This window comes from Thalassophryne amazonica, chromosome 4, assembly GCF_902500255.1.
Source record: "Thalassophryne amazonica chromosome 4, fThaAma1.1, whole genome shotgun sequence".
In the NCBI taxonomy this organism is placed as follows: domain Eukaryota; kingdom Metazoa; phylum Chordata; class Actinopteri; order Batrachoidiformes; family Batrachoididae; genus Thalassophryne; species Thalassophryne amazonica.
In genome coordinates, this window is record NC_047106.1 from 51,735,074 (window position 1) to 51,755,151 (window position 20,078).

The following is a 20,078-nucleotide window of genomic DNA, read 5'->3' on the forward strand; positions in this document are numbered from 1 at the left end:
CCTGAATCTGTTAAGGAAGTGTGTGGGAGGTACTCAGAGGTGTTTGATAAGAACCTGGGGAAAGTGAGAGGCATCAAAGCCGAACTACAGGTTGCACATGGGGCCATTCCAAGTATTGTAAATCTCAACCAGTGCATTATACTCTGAAGGATGCTGTGGAAGCCCAAATGAACAAAATGAAGTGAGATGGGATTCTAACACCAGTAACATACAGTGAATGGGCCTCGCCCACCGTGAACATACCGAAAGTGGATAATTCTGTAAGAATTTGTGGAAATTACAAAGTATCCATAAATCCATGGTTGAACATTGATCAATATCCAACACCAAAAAATGCAGGATTTATTCACAAAACTAGCAGGTCACAGGTTTACAAAACTGCATCTATCACAAGCAGAGTGATGCTTCTGATGCCAGTAATGCATTACTTAGTAACACACTACTCCGACTGCTTTTTTCAGTAATGAGTAATCTAACGTGTTAATCTTTACACATCAGTAATCAGATTAAAGTTACTTCTCCAAGTCACTGTGCATTACTATTATTTTTGTATTGTGGGTCGATCGCAGCATTAAAACCGGCCCGTCAACAGGGGGAGGACGGCGTTCGGTTACTGCCCACTTCGCCCACTTTCAGCAAGCTGCTAGCGGCCTTATCTGCTGTGCAGCAGCTCCGAGTTGAAAAACAGTTGTCTCTCAAAGTACAGTGACGCTCAAAGCTATGGTTTTACAAAGACATTTTTACACTTTTTTCCTCTTTAAAACTGTGCTGCTGTGTCCTCACTAAAAACAACTGATCTGCGATCCGCTGTAAATATTTTTTTTTTCCACCCAAATGCACCCAAGTCTCTTTCTGAGGACGACACAACACAAAAATTCTTCTGCTCAAACAGAATTCAGGGGCGAATTCATGTGGGAAGGGGATGTATGTGTGTGTGGGGGGGACACAGCTCCCCACAACACCCCTAGATTTAAGGTACACTTTTGAAGACATTTTTCATATGCTTACTCCTACTAATACTACTTACAATAATAATCATAATTTCAACAACTAAAATGTTCAGGAATAATTTTAAATGTTAGAAAAATGTCAAAGAATTTAAGTTACATTTAGAAACAATGTAGGTTTGAAATTGTAAGTTTTTACCACTACAGTGCTGTCAACAGTTAAGTATGAGGTCAAGATACCTGACCATTAACACTCATAAGGGTCATACCAAGTAAACAGACTCCTTATGCCATTGCACCTGCTACATTCCAGAAATGGATGGATCAAGTGTTGCAAGGGTTAGGTATCATATGTTATCTGGATGATATTGATTACAGGAAAAAACAATGAGCAACACATGCGCAATTTGGAGGAAGTGTTGAAAAGATTGAAAACTCACAATCTTGGAGCAAACAGTGAGAAATGTGACTTTTTCCAGCACAGTGTGTCATATTTGGGGCAAATGATCAATGCTGAGGGCATCCATCCTTTGGACGAGTCGACAAATGTTAAGCAATTTCTCAAGCGAAAACTCCAACTAATGCAACAGAGTTACGGACTTCCTTATCTTGTTGAGTTACTATGGGAAAGTCATGCCGAATTTGTCACCAATGACAGGGTTGCTACAAAAAGATGCCGAACGGGAGTGGTCAGAGTCATGTGATATGACAGGGCTTTTGCTGAAGCTAACACAGCTAATGTCAAGCCAAGCCTTAGTTCATTACAACCATGATCTGTCATTGATCCTGGCATGCGATGCATCACCCGTGGGAGCTGTGATTTCTCACAAAACATCAGACTGAACTGAAAAACCTATTGCTTTTGCTTCTTGAATGCTAACAAAAGCTGAGAAAAACTCTTGTCAAGAGTTCACAAGTGACTACGATAATGACATATTCTCCCAAATTGAGAGGGTTATCTAGAGGAGATGTAGCACCTGTGATGAACTTCTGCCATGCTCTGATGTTGTCTTGTGCATACTTCACAAGGTGTGTTGACATTGTGCCCTAAACCGTAACTCTGCTGAAACAGACCACTCGCATGAGTCACGGACCCCAGACGACGCGAGACTCACAAATGCGAAACAGCAAATTACAGCTCAGCAGATGCCAATGAAACTGCAAAAGATCCTCTTTTGGCTAAGGTAAAACAGTTTGTTTTGACAGGATGGCCAAAACACACATCTGAGGAAAACATTCAGCCGTACTGGAGAAAAAAAACAAAACAAAAAAAACTGATTTGACAGTGGAAAACAATCGTTTACTCTGAGCTCTTCTCCACTCTGTAGGCAGGATGTCAAGCTAAAGGCAATACAAACAATCAACTTCAGCGCCTTTTCAGCATGGAGGTGTTCGCTTCACAGCCTTGTTGTTTGACGGCTCTGCTTCTGTGGACCACTTTGTATTTGTACAGAAACAGTCAGTGTGCACCTGGCGCCCCGGGCCTGCCTCTTGCTGGTGCCTTGGCTCAAAGAACATCTGAGGCAGGAGATTCAGTCCCTGCCTTTGGATGAGTGAAAGAGCTGCTGCTCGGGTACAAACCCAACATGTAGTAAGACGTTCTAATGTAAGTAAGAACTTGTGCATGACATACAGATGTCACGTAACTGGTCATAAGTTTTTGTTGTTGTTCTACTGTGAAATGGAAAATCAGAGTGATTAAATTATATCATACAACAATGTAAAAGTAGTTACTGTTCTTTATTTCCAATAAACTTTGTCAGCACATGTGAAAAAATGGGTTTTTCCTGAGACATAGTAAAGAAATAAACAAACAAACATGCTGGCTGCCAAACTCTGACTGTTGTTGGATGAACCTCACAGTTTGACTGCAGCCTTTATGTTCTGTTGGTAAGATTTAAGAGGTCCAGTGTGTCAAAGAGCCAGTGGTCCAATCAACCTTCAGAGAACTGCCGGAACAAGGCTTCTGACTGACTGTCTTTAAAATGAGGGACAAAGTGGATGTGGAGGATTTCGGTGAATCCCTCAGAGAGTTTCGGAGCCACAAAGTGTTTCCTGTTGGGACACAGTTCCATTTTAAAGGTGTGAGTGTAGATCATATTAATCTGATAAATTGGTCACTCATACTCATCAATAATTAGTATACACAGTTATGTTATGTAGGCTTTCACTATTTTCTTTCAATATTAATTAGACATCTTGAGTTCCCCAACAAATTGGAATCTATAATTGTACTGATCAATATCATATAGTCACAAGTCTGATTTGCCCCTATTCCTGTATTTCTGTTGTTCATATAAAAATCAAGCCTGTACTTTTTGATAACCAATTTTATTTCCATTTATGGGATTTTTTTTAATGGGGTTGGTGGGGGGAGGGCTGTTATGATGATAATAATAACAACAACAACAACAATAATTTCCTTTGTCATTGTACACACATACAAAAAAATCTGTCCTCTGGATTTAACCCGTCATAATTACTGTTCAACACAATCCATCCACTAGGAGCAGTGGGCAGCCACAGTCTGGTGCCTGGGGACCAGCTCCAGATGTAGAGACACTGCCTTGGTCAGGGGCAGAGAAAAGGACCAGACCCTAAATAAGCATGTTTTTGATGGTGGGAGAAATCCAGAGCACCCGGAGGAAACCCACACAGACACGGGGAGAACATACAAACTTCACACAAGAAGTGCAGGAAGCGATCCTATGACCTTCTTGCTGTGAGGCATCAGTGGTAGCTATTAAGCCACTGTGCCACAGTACAGTCAAGAATCATAAAGGGAGAAAAAAAGTTGTAATGGCGATGATAGTCCTTCAGCCACCAATCAGATGCTGTCTGTGTTTCAGTGACAGCTGAGACAAATCTTCACATTTGCAGGTCTGTTGAATTAAATACTTTGTGGGCTGAAATGTTATATAATTTTACGGTTTGGATAAACAAATACAGGGGCAGCTGTTGTAACACTGTCAGTGACACTTACTTGTAGCTGTGGAAGACCATGTCATTGACCTTCGCGTGTTTGCTGTCTGACGGAGCCATCTCACGGAACTGAGGAAAAACACAAAGCTTTTACAAAAAAGGAAAAAAAAAAAAAACAATTGTAAAAGAGGTGTGAGCTGTACCCTGTTGTTGTGCTTGGATTGTTCCAGAGTGGCTGAGAATTGGAAACAGCGACAGGGAACTCCTGCTGCCTTTGCCATGTCCACATATCTGTAAAGTATAAACAGCACTGGCTTCACAAACACAAATCATCCCAACAAAATTAAGCACAAGCAGCACAGAAAATAAAAACAGGATTATTTAATCACAATCCACATCATTAATTCCAAACAAGGGCTCTTTTTCCGTTAATATTTCATTCCGTACTTGCCCAGACAGTGGGCATCATGTTCTTCCTTACAGTTACTAAAGTTGTTATCTGGTGCTGACATGAAGGCGGAGCCAGTGGGTGGAGCATAACAATGAATATGTGACGTCTAGTGTTTAGGGGCTCACAAAATACATGCAAGTTTAAACACAGCTGTTTGTAGTTTTCCAATGTCCGTCCATTGACCACGAACCTGGTGGTTCTGGAGGGACTCATTTTGTAAATAAGAATATTTTTAAACCCCAGTAACCCCCCCCCCCACACACACACAGAGATACACATTTTTTGCTTCCAAACTCCACTGGCATTTGTTTTAAGCATAGTAAAGTAAACAAAGCTACAACTTCTTACTGAACAAAACAAAATAACATCACTTTTACAGTGCAATTGTAAGAAATTACATGCATCATCTTTATTTACTTTTTTATTTATTGTAATTTATTTCTCACAGACTCGTCCATGTTTTGGTCGTGATGCTCAAACATAATCATTAGAGCTGTCAGATACAGCTGATGCTTTCCAGCACAAAAGCTGTTCAAAAACAGAGAAAATGCACACAAAACTATAAAAAGTATTAGCTATTTTATATATAGAAATATTTTAATTAAATAAAATTTAATATTTTAACCTGGAAGCAAACATAAAAACACTGCAGCAACAATCCCCCCTTTTTTGTTGTTTGAGCTTTTAAGAGACACAAGTGCTGAAAGGCATTATTGGAAATTCAAATGTCTCTTTCGATGCCCCCTCCCGGTCAAAATGCATCGATCACTGCCATCTACTCAATGGCAGTGTGAACAGCGGCCCACGTTAGTCATAAATTACATTTCAAATGCCTTTTTTTTATGAAAAAATGATTATTTACAAATACACATTTATTTGTAAAAACCAACACACACGTTACAGTAACTTGTGTGTTGGTTTTTACAAATAAATCAACCAACCAGTGAAGGAGACTCATTTTTCCCATAATGCCTTTCGGCAAGTGTGTCTGTTAAAGCTCAGACCTTCAGAATTTAGTGCACTCCTTTAAAAGATATGTCATATGTGTGATATTTTTGTCATATGTGTGATATTTTGACTCTGTAAAAATGACAGATTTACGTAAGACAGAAGCTGTGGCTCATTGTTTGTTTCTGGGTTTGTGATTACTTTTGATTTTACTCAGAAGCCTCGGCGGTGCTTAAACTCAAAACTGGCTTATCAGTAGCTGACAGTACTAAAAGTTAGCGCTTAGCTGTGACTTCCACTAATTTTTTTTTTTTTTTTTTGCAGTTTATCAGTTTAGCGTTATAAAAGTTAATTTTTCCGTTAGCAGATCAGCGGTTATTGAAGCTAACTTCTTGGTTAGCTGTGCCCACCACTGAGCACAATACACAGTGTAAACGGACACACTTTGACACCGCTGCACTTCACCGTTTTCGAGACTCTGGGTCCGGGTTGGTGTTGTCTACAGCGACGCTTTGCCCCTCCTTAAGAGCATGCTCACAAGCTGACACACAGTTCTGCCATGATCCAAGTGTGTCCTGAAACAAACAAACAAAAACAAAAACACACACACACACACACACTCTGTCAGAGTGGGGTCACAGAGCTCTCAAGTTTAGATACATTTTGGTGGAATGTCTCACGTCGAGTACATGAGACCTGACAGGACCCTTTCAAAGCGCGAGTCTCACTCCGAATGAGTGAGACTTGAGAGCTCTGGTGTCAACGAACAGGCCTGAAATGTTCTGTTCAAGTAATTCTGTTAGTGCTCATATTTTTATCCATTACAATACTGCTAACACAGTTAGGTCTTGACAATGAGAAAGTTTATCATTTCTTCCTTATTTAATTATTTCTCAATGATTGGTTTCCTATAAATTTGGAATCACTGAATGTGAAGCACTGTGCAACCTTTAACCCTTAGGGGTCCAGAAACAACAAAACATTGATTTGGACATGCCAGGTGAGTACACGGACAGTTCAATGTACTATTCATCAAATTTCCTTGTACATATATCCCCATTACACCACATTAATTTCCTATTGCCACTTACACCAATCAGGAGTCACAGGGGTTGGGGGGTGGAGCCTAGCTCCTAGCTCAGCAGTCATACAATATGAGGTGGGGGACACCCTGGACAGGACACCACAGGGACACACACAGAAACCATTGGAGCATCTCGGGTCCTGGAAGGCAATCACCCAGGCAGACAACTGATCCATCCCCACCTCATGAAAGTAACCATCTATCTGTTGAATTCTGAATTTAATTCATTTATTTTCATTGCACAAGAAGCACAACGAAATTCAAAAACAGCAGCCCTCAAAGACAGTGCAAAGATTAAAGTGAAGTAAATGCATAAAATAGAGAAAAGGTTGCAGTCAGGTGAAGAGTGGGCTTTCTCCAGCCCCTGGAGTCCTCAACACTACAGGCATCTATGTGCTGGATCATGCCCAGAGAAATGTGCCACGTGGCCAAAATGTCATTGCTGGTGTTCTCTCACAACACAAGTCATACTCCTCATCTGAGTCTCCCCAAGTAACTGTTTGTTTGTCACAAAGTCATTCCAGTGATACCCAAGGATCTTCCAAAGAGTATCAAAGGCATATAGCCATTTCCTTAGGCCATTGGTTAGAGCCCCTTCACACATAATACATTTAAGTCAACTAGCGCATGAAGGGTAAATTGCATTCCAATTGTAAAAAAAATCAGAGCTCCTGCCAACACCTCGTATACCTGCTGCTACAACTATTTGCACACACCAGCGGCTGAAAGACAGAGTGTGCCCTGTGAGAGCCCATTAGAGCCCTCTCGCGGCAGGTGTCCACCAAATTCCAGGTGACACACATGAACATCTAACACCGCTCACTTGGCACTTAGACTATGTGTGGGCATTCATGCTGTTAGCACGAAAACAGTAAGCAGATGATCACTTTCAAGCTGGATGTGAAACCTGTCCCCACGAGCGTGAATTTGCAAAAAGCAACACATGTGGCCTGCATGTGTATCGCACGTGTGCGCATGTGTCGGGGGGCACACTTACATAAAATGCTGATATACAGTTGTATGTAAAAGTTTGGGCACCCCTGACAATTTCCATGATTTTCCTTTATAAATCTTTGGTTGTTTGGATCAGCAGTTTCAGTTAAATGTATCATATAGCAGACAAACAGTGATATTTGAGAAGTGAAATGAAGTTTATAGGATTTACAGAAAGTGTGCAATAATTCTTTAAACAAAATTAGGCAGGTGCACAAATTTGGGCACCCCCCAACAGAAAAAAATACATCAATATTTAGTAGATCTTCCTTTTGCAGAAATAACAGCCTCTCAATGCTTCCTATAAATCAAATCAATTTTATTTATATAGCGCCAAATCACAACAAACAGTTGCCCCAAGGCGCTTTATATTGTAAGGCAAAGCCATACAATAATTATGGAAAAACCCCAACGATCAAAACGACCCCCTATGAGCAAGCACTTGGCGACAGTGGGAAGGAAAAACTCCCTTTTTACAGGAAGAAACCTCCAGCAGAACCAGGCTCAGGGAGGGGCAGTCTTCTGCTGGGACTGGTTGGGGCTGAGGGAGAGAACCAGGAAAAAGACATGCTGTGGAGGGGAGCAGAGATCAATCACCAATGATTAAATGCAGAGTGGTGCATACAGAGCAAAAAGAGAAAGAAACACTCAGTGCATCATGGGAACCCCCCAGCAGTCTAAGTCTATAGCAGCATAACTAAGGGATGGTTCAGGGTCACCTGATCCAGCCCTAACTATAAGCTTTAGCAAAAAGGAAAGTTTTAAGCCTAATCTTAAAAGTAGAGAGGGTGTCTGTCTCCCTGATCTGAATTGGGAGCTGGTTCCACAGGAGAGTAGCCTGAAAGCTGAAGGCTCTGCCTCCTATTCTACTCTTACAAACCCTAGGAACTACAAGTAAGCCTGCAGTCTGAGAGCGAAGCGCTCTATTGGGGTGATATGATACTATGAGGTCCCTAAGATAAGATGGGACCTGATTATTCAAAACCTTATAAGTAAGAAGAAGAATTTTAAATTCTATTCTAGAATTAACAGGCAGCCAATGAAGAGAGGCCAATATGGGTCATATAGCTTCCAGTGAGACACTAGACTCTGGCTGAAGGTAGTTTGGACAATTCTTCTTTACAAAACATCTCAGGGTTGTTGGTTTCTTAGCATGGACAGCCCGCTTAAAATCACACCACAGATTTTCAATAATATTCAGATCTGGGGACTGACATGGCCATTCCAGAACATTGTACTTGTTCCTCTGTACACACAGCACAGTGAGGTGCCTGTCAGCTGCTGACCAGAGACTCACTGACAGCTCACATAACACAGAAACACAGTGACATGTTGGTGTGCGTGTTGAAGTAACAGGGGACGTGTCCGCCAACAGCAGCTGCTGTTGAGATCTCTTGTTTCTGGACGTCCCAGCTGGAGAACACGTACCGTGTTTGGACGGACATGAACTTACAACTGTCCACTGTGACACATATGTCTGCTTGCTGTCCTCACATGGACATAGAGTTCTCTAAACCCCCTTCTCTACTTTTTTTTTTACTAATAGCCCAATTTCATAGCCTTAAGAGTGTGCATATCATGAATGCTTGGTCTTGTTGGATTTGTGAGAATCTACTGAATCTACTGGTACCTTGTTTCCCATGAAACAATAAGAAATATACTCAAAACCTGGATTAATGTTTTTAGTCACAGAGCACTACTATTATTCTGAACACTACTGTACATAAAGACATATCACTGTTGTGACGGGATGCAGCGAGCGAGCACAGCACGCACACTGCCAGGCTGCCCCAGGTGATACGGACCATCAGATCATAACATGCAGCAGGCGATCTGAATGTCACATCACCCACTTGAGCTCTGTTCCACATGACGAGGTGTCTGTCCTGCAGCATTCTGTCCACAAGACATGCGTGTCGGCCGGACACACCAGGCCAGTAGATGTGGACATGATAAGAGCGCCCTGCTTCTCATTCATGTCATTTCATGACTGTACGTCTATGACTATGGGTCATCTACAGGGGAATAGACAGTTCATAAATGTACTGTCCACTTGATAAGAGGGATTCAATAAAATGTGTTTTTTATGGTGTGTATGTTTTTTTTAAATACGTCCATCTCCTTGTTGATTTCAGGCATTTTTCTGCACCTTTTACAGGCCAGCGATGGTAGCGCAGTGGTAAAGTTTCTGGCTGGCAATCAGAGCTTTTGTAAATTGCAGGTTGCAATGTGGTTACACATGCTCCAACTGCTCACACCGTATTCCCACTGCAACGGTGCCCGACACCGTCACGTGCATGAAAATGTCGCAGCGTGATCGTTCACACCTGCCCGTTGGCTCGATGTTTTTGTGGTTTGCTCATATGAGCTGTTCTGAAGTGATTCACCCTGATTTGTAGTTATTCGTACTGTGTGTGAAGGGGCTCTTTGTGTGAAAGTCTCACAGTAAGACCGGAGGCACAAGGACTTAAAAGACTTGGACTTTCATTCTCCTGCAAAGACATCAGCACAGTGAAAGACCTCTATTTAGCAACCTCATAGACGAGTCCAGGAAAACATTGAAAACCTGGATGTTGATCCAGGACAATCATAACCCCAGACACTCAGACTACTCACTCAGCTTCTCAAGTGCTGGAATCAGGGCATCTACTGGTTCTGTAAATATCACAGCATTGTCAAAGGTCAGTAAGCATCTCAAGGTCAGTAAGCCTTTTGCTGCCAGTTAACCTAGTTAAAGTCCACTGGTTCTGAAATTAAATCTGACACTAAATCAAATCAATTTTATTTATATAGCGCCAAATCACAACAAACAGTTGCCCCAAGGCGCTTTATATTGTAAGGCAAAAGCCATACAATAATTACAGAAAAACCCCAATGGTCAAAATGACCCCCTGTGAGCAAGCACTTGGCGACAGTGGGAAGGAAAAGGAAACTATGCACTTTATGCTCACCATCACTGATGATTTTCAACTTTAATACACTGCAATAGGAAGCTACATCAGAAAAGCACAAGTAAAACTTTGTCCTGCATCCAGAAACCCTACCAAGATCAGGATCAAGATGCACTCACCCTGTTGACATAAACATAACCTTCTGGAATGACGTGGGTGTGGAAGAAAGTGGATTTACCAGCTGTGAAAGAAGAAAAGAGAAACAGATAAGAATGCTGTGGATGGGAAGGGACAAAAAGATGACACAGTCGACTTACATGCAGGAAAACCCACAGCGACGATGACTTCTGTTTTGTTGGAGGTGAGGGAGGCAGACGGCGGGTCGTACAGCCGGGCAGTACAGTCAAGCTCCCTCTAGTTGTTCAGATAAACAAATGCTTATAAACCCATGAAACAAACTCACAACGCTCACATCTCCTTTAGAGATCACAGTTAGAGGGGGTTACACTTTTACTCACAGGGTCAAATTCAGGCAGTTTATAGGGGGCGCTCTTCCAGCCCAGGAAGTACTCCTCTGGGGTCTGGAACTGCAACCTGATATTCAAAGCAAACTACAAACAAAAATATGAGGTAACCAGTCGACAAAAAGTCAGACAAAATACTACAGTGTCAAAAGTCAAAATAGTTTGTAATAGCAGGAAGACAAGATATTGCTCTACAAAATGGACTACATCCTGCTTTAATTTTTAAAATAGGATGTAGATACAGGTAACACATTTCCGCACAGTGGTGCTCCAACACTCTGAGCTGCTACAACAGAACCCAGTGGTGATTATTCATGTCATCCATTACTATGATATGAGATCTCACAGGATTTCTGCTATGCACAATTTCTGCAGGAAAAAGCATCAATAATTTTACATTATTAGAGTTTTTATTTTAATGAAACCTCTCACAAAGTAGTAGCACTGCAAACCAATGTTAATCAATGCATGGTGCTATTGAGTTCTGTTGTAGTTGGCTATATTGTTGGATCACTATTGCGTAGAAATGTCTTGTGCATGTAGCCAATACCAACATGGAATATGGCTCCTACCGCTCACAACATGAATTAAAATATTTAGATTTGTGGTTATGATGCACTATTTCACTGGGGCTGTCATTTTAGCTTTAGAGCTGAGAATCAGCTGGTGGGCAGATTTTTTTTTTGGCAACTGATGTTTTGGTCTTGTGCTAAAACATATTAGTCTCTTATTAGGAATAAACATTCAAATACACTAAAACCTCCAAGTAATATTTCTTATTTCCATTTTTCAATATTTAGGTTAAAGTGCACTTCCGTCTCCATTAAAACAAAGGATTAGAGCTCGTGAACAATGTGAAAGTAATCATTTCTGACCAAAACATCCCAATTATGTCATAATTCTGGACGGAATATTCCAATTTGAAACATCCATGGTCAAAAGGTCCTACACTCAAAGCAGTCACCTGAACTGACCGAGCAGCTAAACACAGACACTTCTGAACCTTGGTGAGCTATTAAGGAAATCTATGCAAATTTAAGATTATAACTTTAGTTTTGTTTTGGAAAACTAAACTGATTCTGTGGCTATGTGGTCAGTGCATTTATTTCTAAAACATAAGGTTCCTGGTTCAAGTCCACCTGTGTCCATTTTTCATGTATTGTGGAGTTGTATCAGGAATGGCACATGGTATAAAAGATGCAGCAAATCACCATGCAGATCCATATCTGATCTGCTGTGGCAATCCCAATCATAAAAAAAAAAAGAAGGTGAAAAGAATATCCTAAACTAACTGATTGTTACTCCGCAAAGTGCATTCAAACCGTATAATGCCCGGCTTTGAGTTGTTTAATCCGCTTATACCATGTCCCACACAGTGAGCTAACACACAAATATTTAAGTTAACTTTTTTCGTGTTCTCTTCTTCTTTCCCGTCTTCAATCTTGTCCAGTTCGTCCAATGTTAAATCTTTATGCCGTTGCTTTTGCTGTTCTTCTCGTTTGCTCTCCTCTTCTTCCCATTCTTCAAATGTTTTATTTTGACCAAAAAATATTAAAATTCACTTGGAAATCCATGTTTTATTCCATTTCTGTCATTCAACTGTCAAAACACAGCTGATCTGCACCAACTGATTTGCACATTTCTATGGTGACGACCAGAGCAGAGTGATATTACAGTGACTTAACTCGCCGAACTATGAGTGCATATACCCAAAATTTAATGCACGTCAGTTAGACATAGAATTCTCACTGACCATGGTATAAAATATGTAAATAAACATGTTAAGTCTACCAGTCGGTCACTGCAGGAGAAATCCTTCTTCTTCCTTCCAGGAGCCCAGTTTTCTGGTCGACCTGCTGCATCTGGACACAGAGGTTGAGTTAGAAACTATGGGAATAATGGGTTTATATGTTTTTTTTTTTTGTTTAGTTTATCAACCACATGTGCAAAGTAACAAAAAAAGACACAAAAAACAAACATAAAACATGGTAATTTGATATATATTCTGGCACCTTGCACCTTCTTTCCAGATCTTTCTGGACAGTTGTGTTGTCACAGAGAAAAAAATGTGTAAGTGCATTTATGTGGCTGCAGACAGACAGGACACCTGACAATGTTCTATGGCTATGAATGGCCTGTTGATCATCGTGGACACACTATTACACCTAAAAGCTCACTCACCTCCCACATAGACACTCTGTGTCTTGTCAACAGCCACGCCTTCATTAGCCTGCAGACAAAACAAACATTTAAACCATCAAAGACAGTTTAAAGTCAAAAACAGCTTCAGGCAAAGGCAACAATACAAATGAAACCTGAAACAATTAGCTGATTGTTGATAATTTAAAACTGTTAAGGTAATTGACCATTTAAGTAATTAAAAAAAAGAGACACCTTTTAAATTTAAGACCCCTTTTTAAACCAATAAATTCCCCCATCTGAATTTACTGGTTTTAAATTCATGTTACAGGGTTGTACATCAAGGACAGATATTGTAACATGTTTTAAACCCATTTTAATATGTTTTAAAATACTGTATTTGCAGAAGACGCAAACGAAGGCTTAGTAGTAGTACTAACAAACCATATATCTATTTCTATATATAGCCTACCTCTGAGATGCCTCAAGGTGTGGTGTCACTATCTGCTCATGGCACTAGCACCAGCCTTACTGATTCAATCTTTCTCACCACTTTGCCATCTAGTGGCCAACAGGATGTTTTATTTGCAAAGAAACAAAAAAGGAGTTCTCTACATAGGACGTGAAGCACAGGTAATACACAGGTAGGTGGACTGGGGCAATTCAGATGAAATGTCTTTTCCAAAGACACAGACAGGTTGTGACCGGAATAGTATGACAGGATAAATTATGTGGGCTTTAAGATGTCAACTACTTTAAGCTGACTTTAAACCTCTTCAAACACATTTTAAAATGGTTTAAACGAGAAGCTTAATTTTGTAATAATTCTAAAAAGCTCCAAACCAGTGCTAAAATGTCTTAAATTGAAACTTTAATATGGATAAATGAAAATATTCTACTCAAAAAAAAAAAGAAAAAGAAAACGAGAGAGAATGTTTAACTACTTTTTTGATGTTGCTGAAGTGGTTTTATAAGTATCTCAACCAATGAGGAGCTATCAAATGATCTTAATATGGCTAATGAGATAAACTGGTCTGAGTGGTTCTAACAAACCAAACAGAATTCGATTTTTGGCTGTTTAATGAAACAAGTAATTTAAATACCTTCAGCACTTCTGTGTATTTTCCTAAAATTTTACACAGGAAATAATTGCAAAAATAATCAACAGATTAAATCGATTATTGGTGGGTGCTTGGAGGCGAAAATAAATTGATTCTTAATGTATGGCGATGTGGACAAAGATGATTCTGAATTGATTCACAAATGTCTATAATTGATTTTATAACTGTTAATTATAGGGTTTGGAACTCAGTTTCTTTGTTATATTTTGTTTAGCAGCTGGCTGCTGGTTTCTATTATTTATTGTTAAATGTTCATGGGAAGAAAATAAAAAAAAGGGTAATTTTTTACATAATTTGTATTGTATATTACATGAGCGTTTAATAAAAAGACCTTGGAAAGGAACTCGGCTGCTGGCCACCGTTAACGAGCACTTTTCACATTCCTTATTTAAACATACATTTCTAATTTTACTCAATTCATTTTTTTGAATTGCATTTGCCACATGGCTTCTTTTACAGTGTCTCTCTTTGTAAAAATGGGAGGAAATGAAGCTTGGTGCAGCTGCAGGGTCCATGCTGCGTGCGTTAGAAAACAGAAAAATCCCATGTTTTTGAACTATATCTTGGGGCAACTGTTTGTTGTGATTTGGCGCTATATAAAAAAATTGATTGATTGATTGATATGCGACACACCAAAAAAAAAAAAAAAAACATCTGGAGACAAGTTCTGGGTCCATCTGAACACAGTTTTTAACTTCAAAATCTAAAAAACAAAGAAAAGAAAGAAAATATCTTCACCCTCTTTCAGCAGGTGACAAGTTCAGCTGACTGCTTTGCTGAATGCAGACTCAGTCTGTCGTTTCAAAACAGGTTAAAAAACAAATCAAATAAATTATTTGCCATGTTTCTGGTGGAGTGCACATGCTCGCAGTTTGAGCTGCTGAACCAAAAGTATAATCAAAAGGAAAATGTGTGCACGAGATGAGATATGCATGCCATGTTTTCTGCAGATTAGAGTGTCAACAAGTCAGCAGCGCCACAAAGTCTCATCATTAACACAACATGAGTTCTTGTTTAAATTATTCTGACAAGTACAAAGTGCATTAGTGCAGCACAGCCAGTGTGCATGTGCTGCAATGAAGTAAAAATAAAGGTAGAAAAAAGCTGCAGATGAGTCTGACCTTTTTTGTTGGAGTGGTAATAATCCAAACAAGTGTCAGTCTGAACTCACACTGACACAGGCAGTTGTGAGAGGTGGGACAGGGGCAACAGTCCCCCTGGGTTTTATGATTCAGAATTAATGAATAAAAGCCACACAGGTTGGCTGAGCTGTTAAAGAATGTTTTGAAAATAGAGTCATTCTTGATCATTAAAAACATTTTCATTAAAAATATTTTGATTTGATTTTGATTTGACTAGTCTCAGGCAGTGAGAAAAAAGAAATAATGTGCAGAAAAAAAGATGGATCAAGGTAACTGTTTTATATTCAAATCGCAGCTCTCTGAATTGAAATAGAATCAAATCGTGAGGTGCCTAAAGAGTCCCACCCCTACTAAAGATAGTGATCATTTATTGCAGCCCTAAAACACAACGCTGTGTTGAATGCTAACAGAGAGATTCCCATGACTCAGCTAGTTTAATTTGTGTGTACTTTGTTATGCCTGTCTCTGTGAAAACACTGCACAGGAGGTGCGGTCATTATAAAACACGGGCACGCCAGTAGCCTAACAAACACTAACCTTCTCACACAAGTAATTCCACATTCCCATTACGGGCTTCCTATAGATACCAGGACCAGTTGCTACAAACACCTGAGACAGACACAAGGAGACAAACCCTGAAATGTCGGTGACATTAACAAAAAGATCACAAAGTGGAAAAACCTCAACATGACAGACCTGCACAGGTAGCTGTATTGTACTCAGAATGTCTTCCACTTTTGACTTGAAGACCTCTGGTCTCAGTTTACCTTTAGCAATTCCTAGTTGGTTCGTAAAAAACACCACCTGCACAAAGAGAATGTAAATAATGTGCATTATGGACCAGCAATTCACAGGTTTACATTTTCTAATGATCCATAAATATCTGTAGCTGCAGAATGTTACTCTTCACCTTATATCCTTTTGTAAGCAAGCTGGCCAGTTTGGGCTGAATCTCAGGGTAGAGGATCCTGTTAAACACAAAGAGACATCTGTGAGGAATGGAAAGAACTAATATTAAAGGAACCCATTTTTAACATTTTTTCTTAGATTTGGAGTTTCTGAACAACCTTGTGCTTTCCAGCTGCTCATAGGTGGCGTGTGCGTTGTATGTGTGTGGAGAGTTAGTGGCATGTAAAGGGCGTCAAATGAAATTGAGCCACGAGTGTTTTGAACATGACCAAAACTCTAGCCACATCCCAGCAAGTGCTGGCAACTGTGTGGAGTTGTGTGATGTGGTTGTGGTGAGTTGCATTGTGTTTGTGGCCATCTGTGTGAGAGTAGAGAGTCAAAGAGATTCAAACTTTTATTGTCATATGCACAGTAAAGAAACATGTTTCCCTGTGCAATGAAATTCTTACTTTGCTGCCCACACTGGATGCCCATATATACACATATATATACATATATATATATATATATACACATATATATATATATATATATATATATATATACACATATATATATATATAAGTGGGGGGAAAAATGAAATAACATAAAATAAGCATGCTGGTAAGAACAATATAACAAGCAATGTAATAAAAATGTAATAATGTAATAAAAAGAAATATGCACTGTAAAAAGGGAAATATAAAATATTTTACAGTTTGTGTAGGATGAATTCTTTCATTACCCACTCTTGACTTTCCAACACCTTGACAAAATAATAGCTCAGCAGCAGGTCAGGACACAAACCGAGAGACAAAAACTCAATCATTTACTCGGTGGGAGTGGCTTTTGATTGACACTGTGGATATAAATCTTGCTTGCTGTAAACAACTGATGTCAACTGGGTATTGTGAAAGATGAGTAACACACAGTGTCACTCCATTTTATATCCATTTTTAACAGCTCCATTGTTTTTAAAGTTTGCATCTATTTTTCTTCCTCCCATGTTTGAGGACAATTTCCTGAAATGACAAACAGCCATTGTGTCTTGCGAATGATGAACTGAAGACAAGGCTGTTTTCATCATACTACAAGTGTTTTAATCAAAATATCTTCAAATTAATCAAATCACTCAATTTAATTTATCACTACATTTTTCAATTCACTTGCATTTTCAATTGTTTTATTTTTAATCATTTTATTCTTGTTACTTCCACCACTTATAAATGACTAGTACAGGATGACATAAAGAGACCCTGACAGATTAAAAAGACTAAATTTAGAAATTTTAGTTGCATTTCTCTGTTATCCATCACTGTGAATAAAATATCTTTGGAACTTCAACAAAACAAGACTTTTGAAGTCCAATCTTAAGCTCTGACAAACTGTAAAAAATTTGTAAAAAGTATTCTTCATTACTCTTTGGTATATATTTTTTGAAACAATTCATCCATAAAGATTATTAGTGTCAACTGAAAACTGACAGACAAGCATGTATAACTGATTTAACTGCAGAGAAATAAAAAGTTAAGACATGCAGTCATACCTCCAATCATCTGGTCCAGTGGGAAAGACTTTACCCGATTTAGTGGTGATGATGCAGCCATCTATATCAAATCCAGCGATCTGAAGGAGAAGAAAAGCTGATCATATCCAAACATTCAGACATGAGCTGCACAAGTAGTTAATAACATTTGCATATGGTTACAAGACAACTTTTTAGCACATACCATCCGAAAACAAAAGAAAAATCACTAACACCCCTGTCACACCTTGACAATTTAGCCAGTGCATACTGAGCATATTAAAAACACTGGCATATGTAGGAGTACGTCTTACGTAGGTTTCGTACAAGTTAAGAGCATGTTGAAGCACACTGATATACGTTGTGGGGAGCACGTCGAAACATTTTGGGCATGCACAGTATTCTCGATGTATGCCAGTGTATGTCTCATACGTCTCGCATACATGGACCATAAGTTGTCCGTAAGTTAAGCGATTGTTGACACACGTTTTTTTGTAAGTTACTCATAAGTCGAAATACATCCATTGATGCTGTCCACTGATTGTCACAGCCTGACAAAAACTTATCCACACAAAGCGTCCTGATTTGGAAAATGATGTCTGAAAACACTTTAGTTCCTTGTCATGGCTGAAGAAATGTAGTGTTTTAAAACATGTCCCTCTGTGTTTTCAGCCTGAACCAGTGCACCGGTGGAATTTTGTTCCACAACAAGACAATTAACTTATTTTAAAAGTTGAGAGTCACACCGCCTCATTCAGTCACATCAGCAAACACAGACATCAGTCAATTCTTCAGCATTCTGCACGCAATGAAAATAAATCCCATGATTCACCAAGACAAAAATAAAATAAAATTTTAAAATGCTAAATTACTCTGTTTTGCTTCCGTGTGGAGGGGCCGAGGCCGCGTGACAGCGTACGCACACTCAATGATGTATTTGCCAATATTTACGTGCACCACCTGCCAAACAAAAGTGTTCTGCAAACCCAGACTTAACTACTCCGACCCGCACCATACCATGCAGTACCAACCCGGACAGCTCAGTGAAAATGGGGCTGTCAGCATTTGCTTGTTGTGAAAGTGTAGTGACATGGACCCACAACAGGGGGCGCAAATGAACGGTCAATAGATGAGCCAAAAGGTAACAATTTAATGTTGTGAAACGTGCACAACGAACATACAGACAATCTCAGAATATAATTACAGTCAAATTACAAAGGTGACGTGCGGGCAGGCTCGAGGATAGAAGACGTCTGTCCTGAGAAGAGCCGGAACCACACGATTTCCGCCCCCACAGAACCTGGTGAATACTGGAGCCGCCAAGTCATGAATTCCCAGGTGATCACCGTCCCCGACTGTCGGATCTGGTACTGCTGGCAAAGAACAAAGACAGTCAAGTGTGGGTGTGTGTACACCCAGTAACAACAGCGGTGGGAATGCCACCTCCACCTCTCACTCAATACTTGCAGCGCGTCCTCAGAGGAAAAAGAGTGCCGTATTGTACAGCCTCCACAAAAGGACCGGAACTCCTGCAAACACTCACAATAAACAGATTCTCAATATTTCCACAAAGGCTGAGGATATTACCTCCAATGAAGTACGATATCTCGGCGATGAGGTGGAGATGACGTCTGGTCTTTATGGAGTGTGATGATGAAGAATGTGTGACAGCTGTCAGGAATTAATGAGTGACAGCTGTCACTCCCGGCTGTGTCCGTGGCGGCAGCGCCCTCTCGTGCCTGAAGCCCGCACTTCAGGCAGGGCGCCCTTTGGTGGTGGGCCAGCAGTACATCCTCTTCTGGCGGCCCACACAACAGGACCCCCCCCTCAATGGGCGCCTCCTGGCGCCCGACCAGGCTTGTCCGGGTGTCTGCGGTAGAAATCGGCCAGGAGGGCCGGGTCCAGGATGAAGGTCCTCTTCACCCAGGAGCATTCTTCGGGTCCATACCCTTCCCAGTCCACCAAATACTGGAACCCCCGGCCCATTCGACGGACGTCCAGGAGCCGGCGCACTGTCCAAGCCGGCTCCCCGTCAATGATCCGGGCAGGAGGCGGCGCCGGACCGGGAGCACAGAGGGGTGACGTGTGGTGAGGCTTGAGTCTGGACACATGAAAAACCGGGTGGATCCGCAGTGAAGCTGGGAGTCGGAGCTTCACTGCGGCAGGACTGAGGATTTTGAGGATCTTGAAAGGTCCAATGTACCGGTCCTTCAACTTGGGGGAGTCCACTTGGAGGGGGATGTCCTTCGTGGACAGCCATACCTCCTGCCCGGGCTGGTAAGCAGGGGCCGGGGATCGCCGGCGGTCTGCATGGGTCTTCGCCCTCGTCCGGGCCTTCAACAAGGCAGAACGGGCGGAGCGCCACACTCGACGGCACTTCCGCAGGTGGGCCTGGACCGAGGGCACACCGACCTCTCCCTCCACCACGGGGAACAACGGGGGCTGATACCCCAAACACACCTCAAATGGGGAGAGGCCGGTGGCGGAAGACACCTGGCTGTTA

General features: G+C 40.8%; 1 protein-coding gene across 1 annotated transcript in view; it reads right to left on the minus strand.

The window, feature by feature from the left end:
- Nucleotides 1–2,603: 2,603 nt before the first annotated feature.
- pnkp (polynucleotide kinase 3'-phosphatase) overlaps nt 2,604–20,078 on the minus strand; it is a 36,624-nt gene continuing 19,149 nt past the window's right edge. The window contains exons 5-17 of the mRNA XM_034167887.1: nt 17,597–17,676; nt 16,073–16,130; nt 15,859–15,966; nt 15,700–15,771; nt 12,942–12,990; nt 12,552–12,622; nt 10,755–10,847; nt 10,554–10,650; nt 10,416–10,477; nt 5,734–5,843; nt 4,073–4,160; nt 3,931–3,998; nt 2,604–3,002 (exon numbers count right to left, since the gene is read on the minus strand). Of these exons, the coding sequence (XP_034023778.1) occupies nt 2,882–3,002; nt 3,931–3,998; nt 4,073–4,160; nt 5,734–5,843; nt 10,416–10,477; nt 10,554–10,650; nt 10,755–10,847; nt 12,552–12,622; nt 12,942–12,990; nt 15,700–15,771; nt 15,859–15,966; nt 16,073–16,130; nt 17,597–17,676 (1,077 nt within the window). The 3' untranslated portion in view covers nt 2,604–2,881. The remainder of the gene's footprint in view (nt 3,003–3,930; nt 3,999–4,072; nt 4,161–5,733; nt 5,844–10,415; nt 10,478–10,553; nt 10,651–10,754; nt 10,848–12,551; nt 12,623–12,941; nt 12,991–15,699; nt 15,772–15,858; nt 15,967–16,072; nt 16,131–17,596; nt 17,677–20,078) is intronic.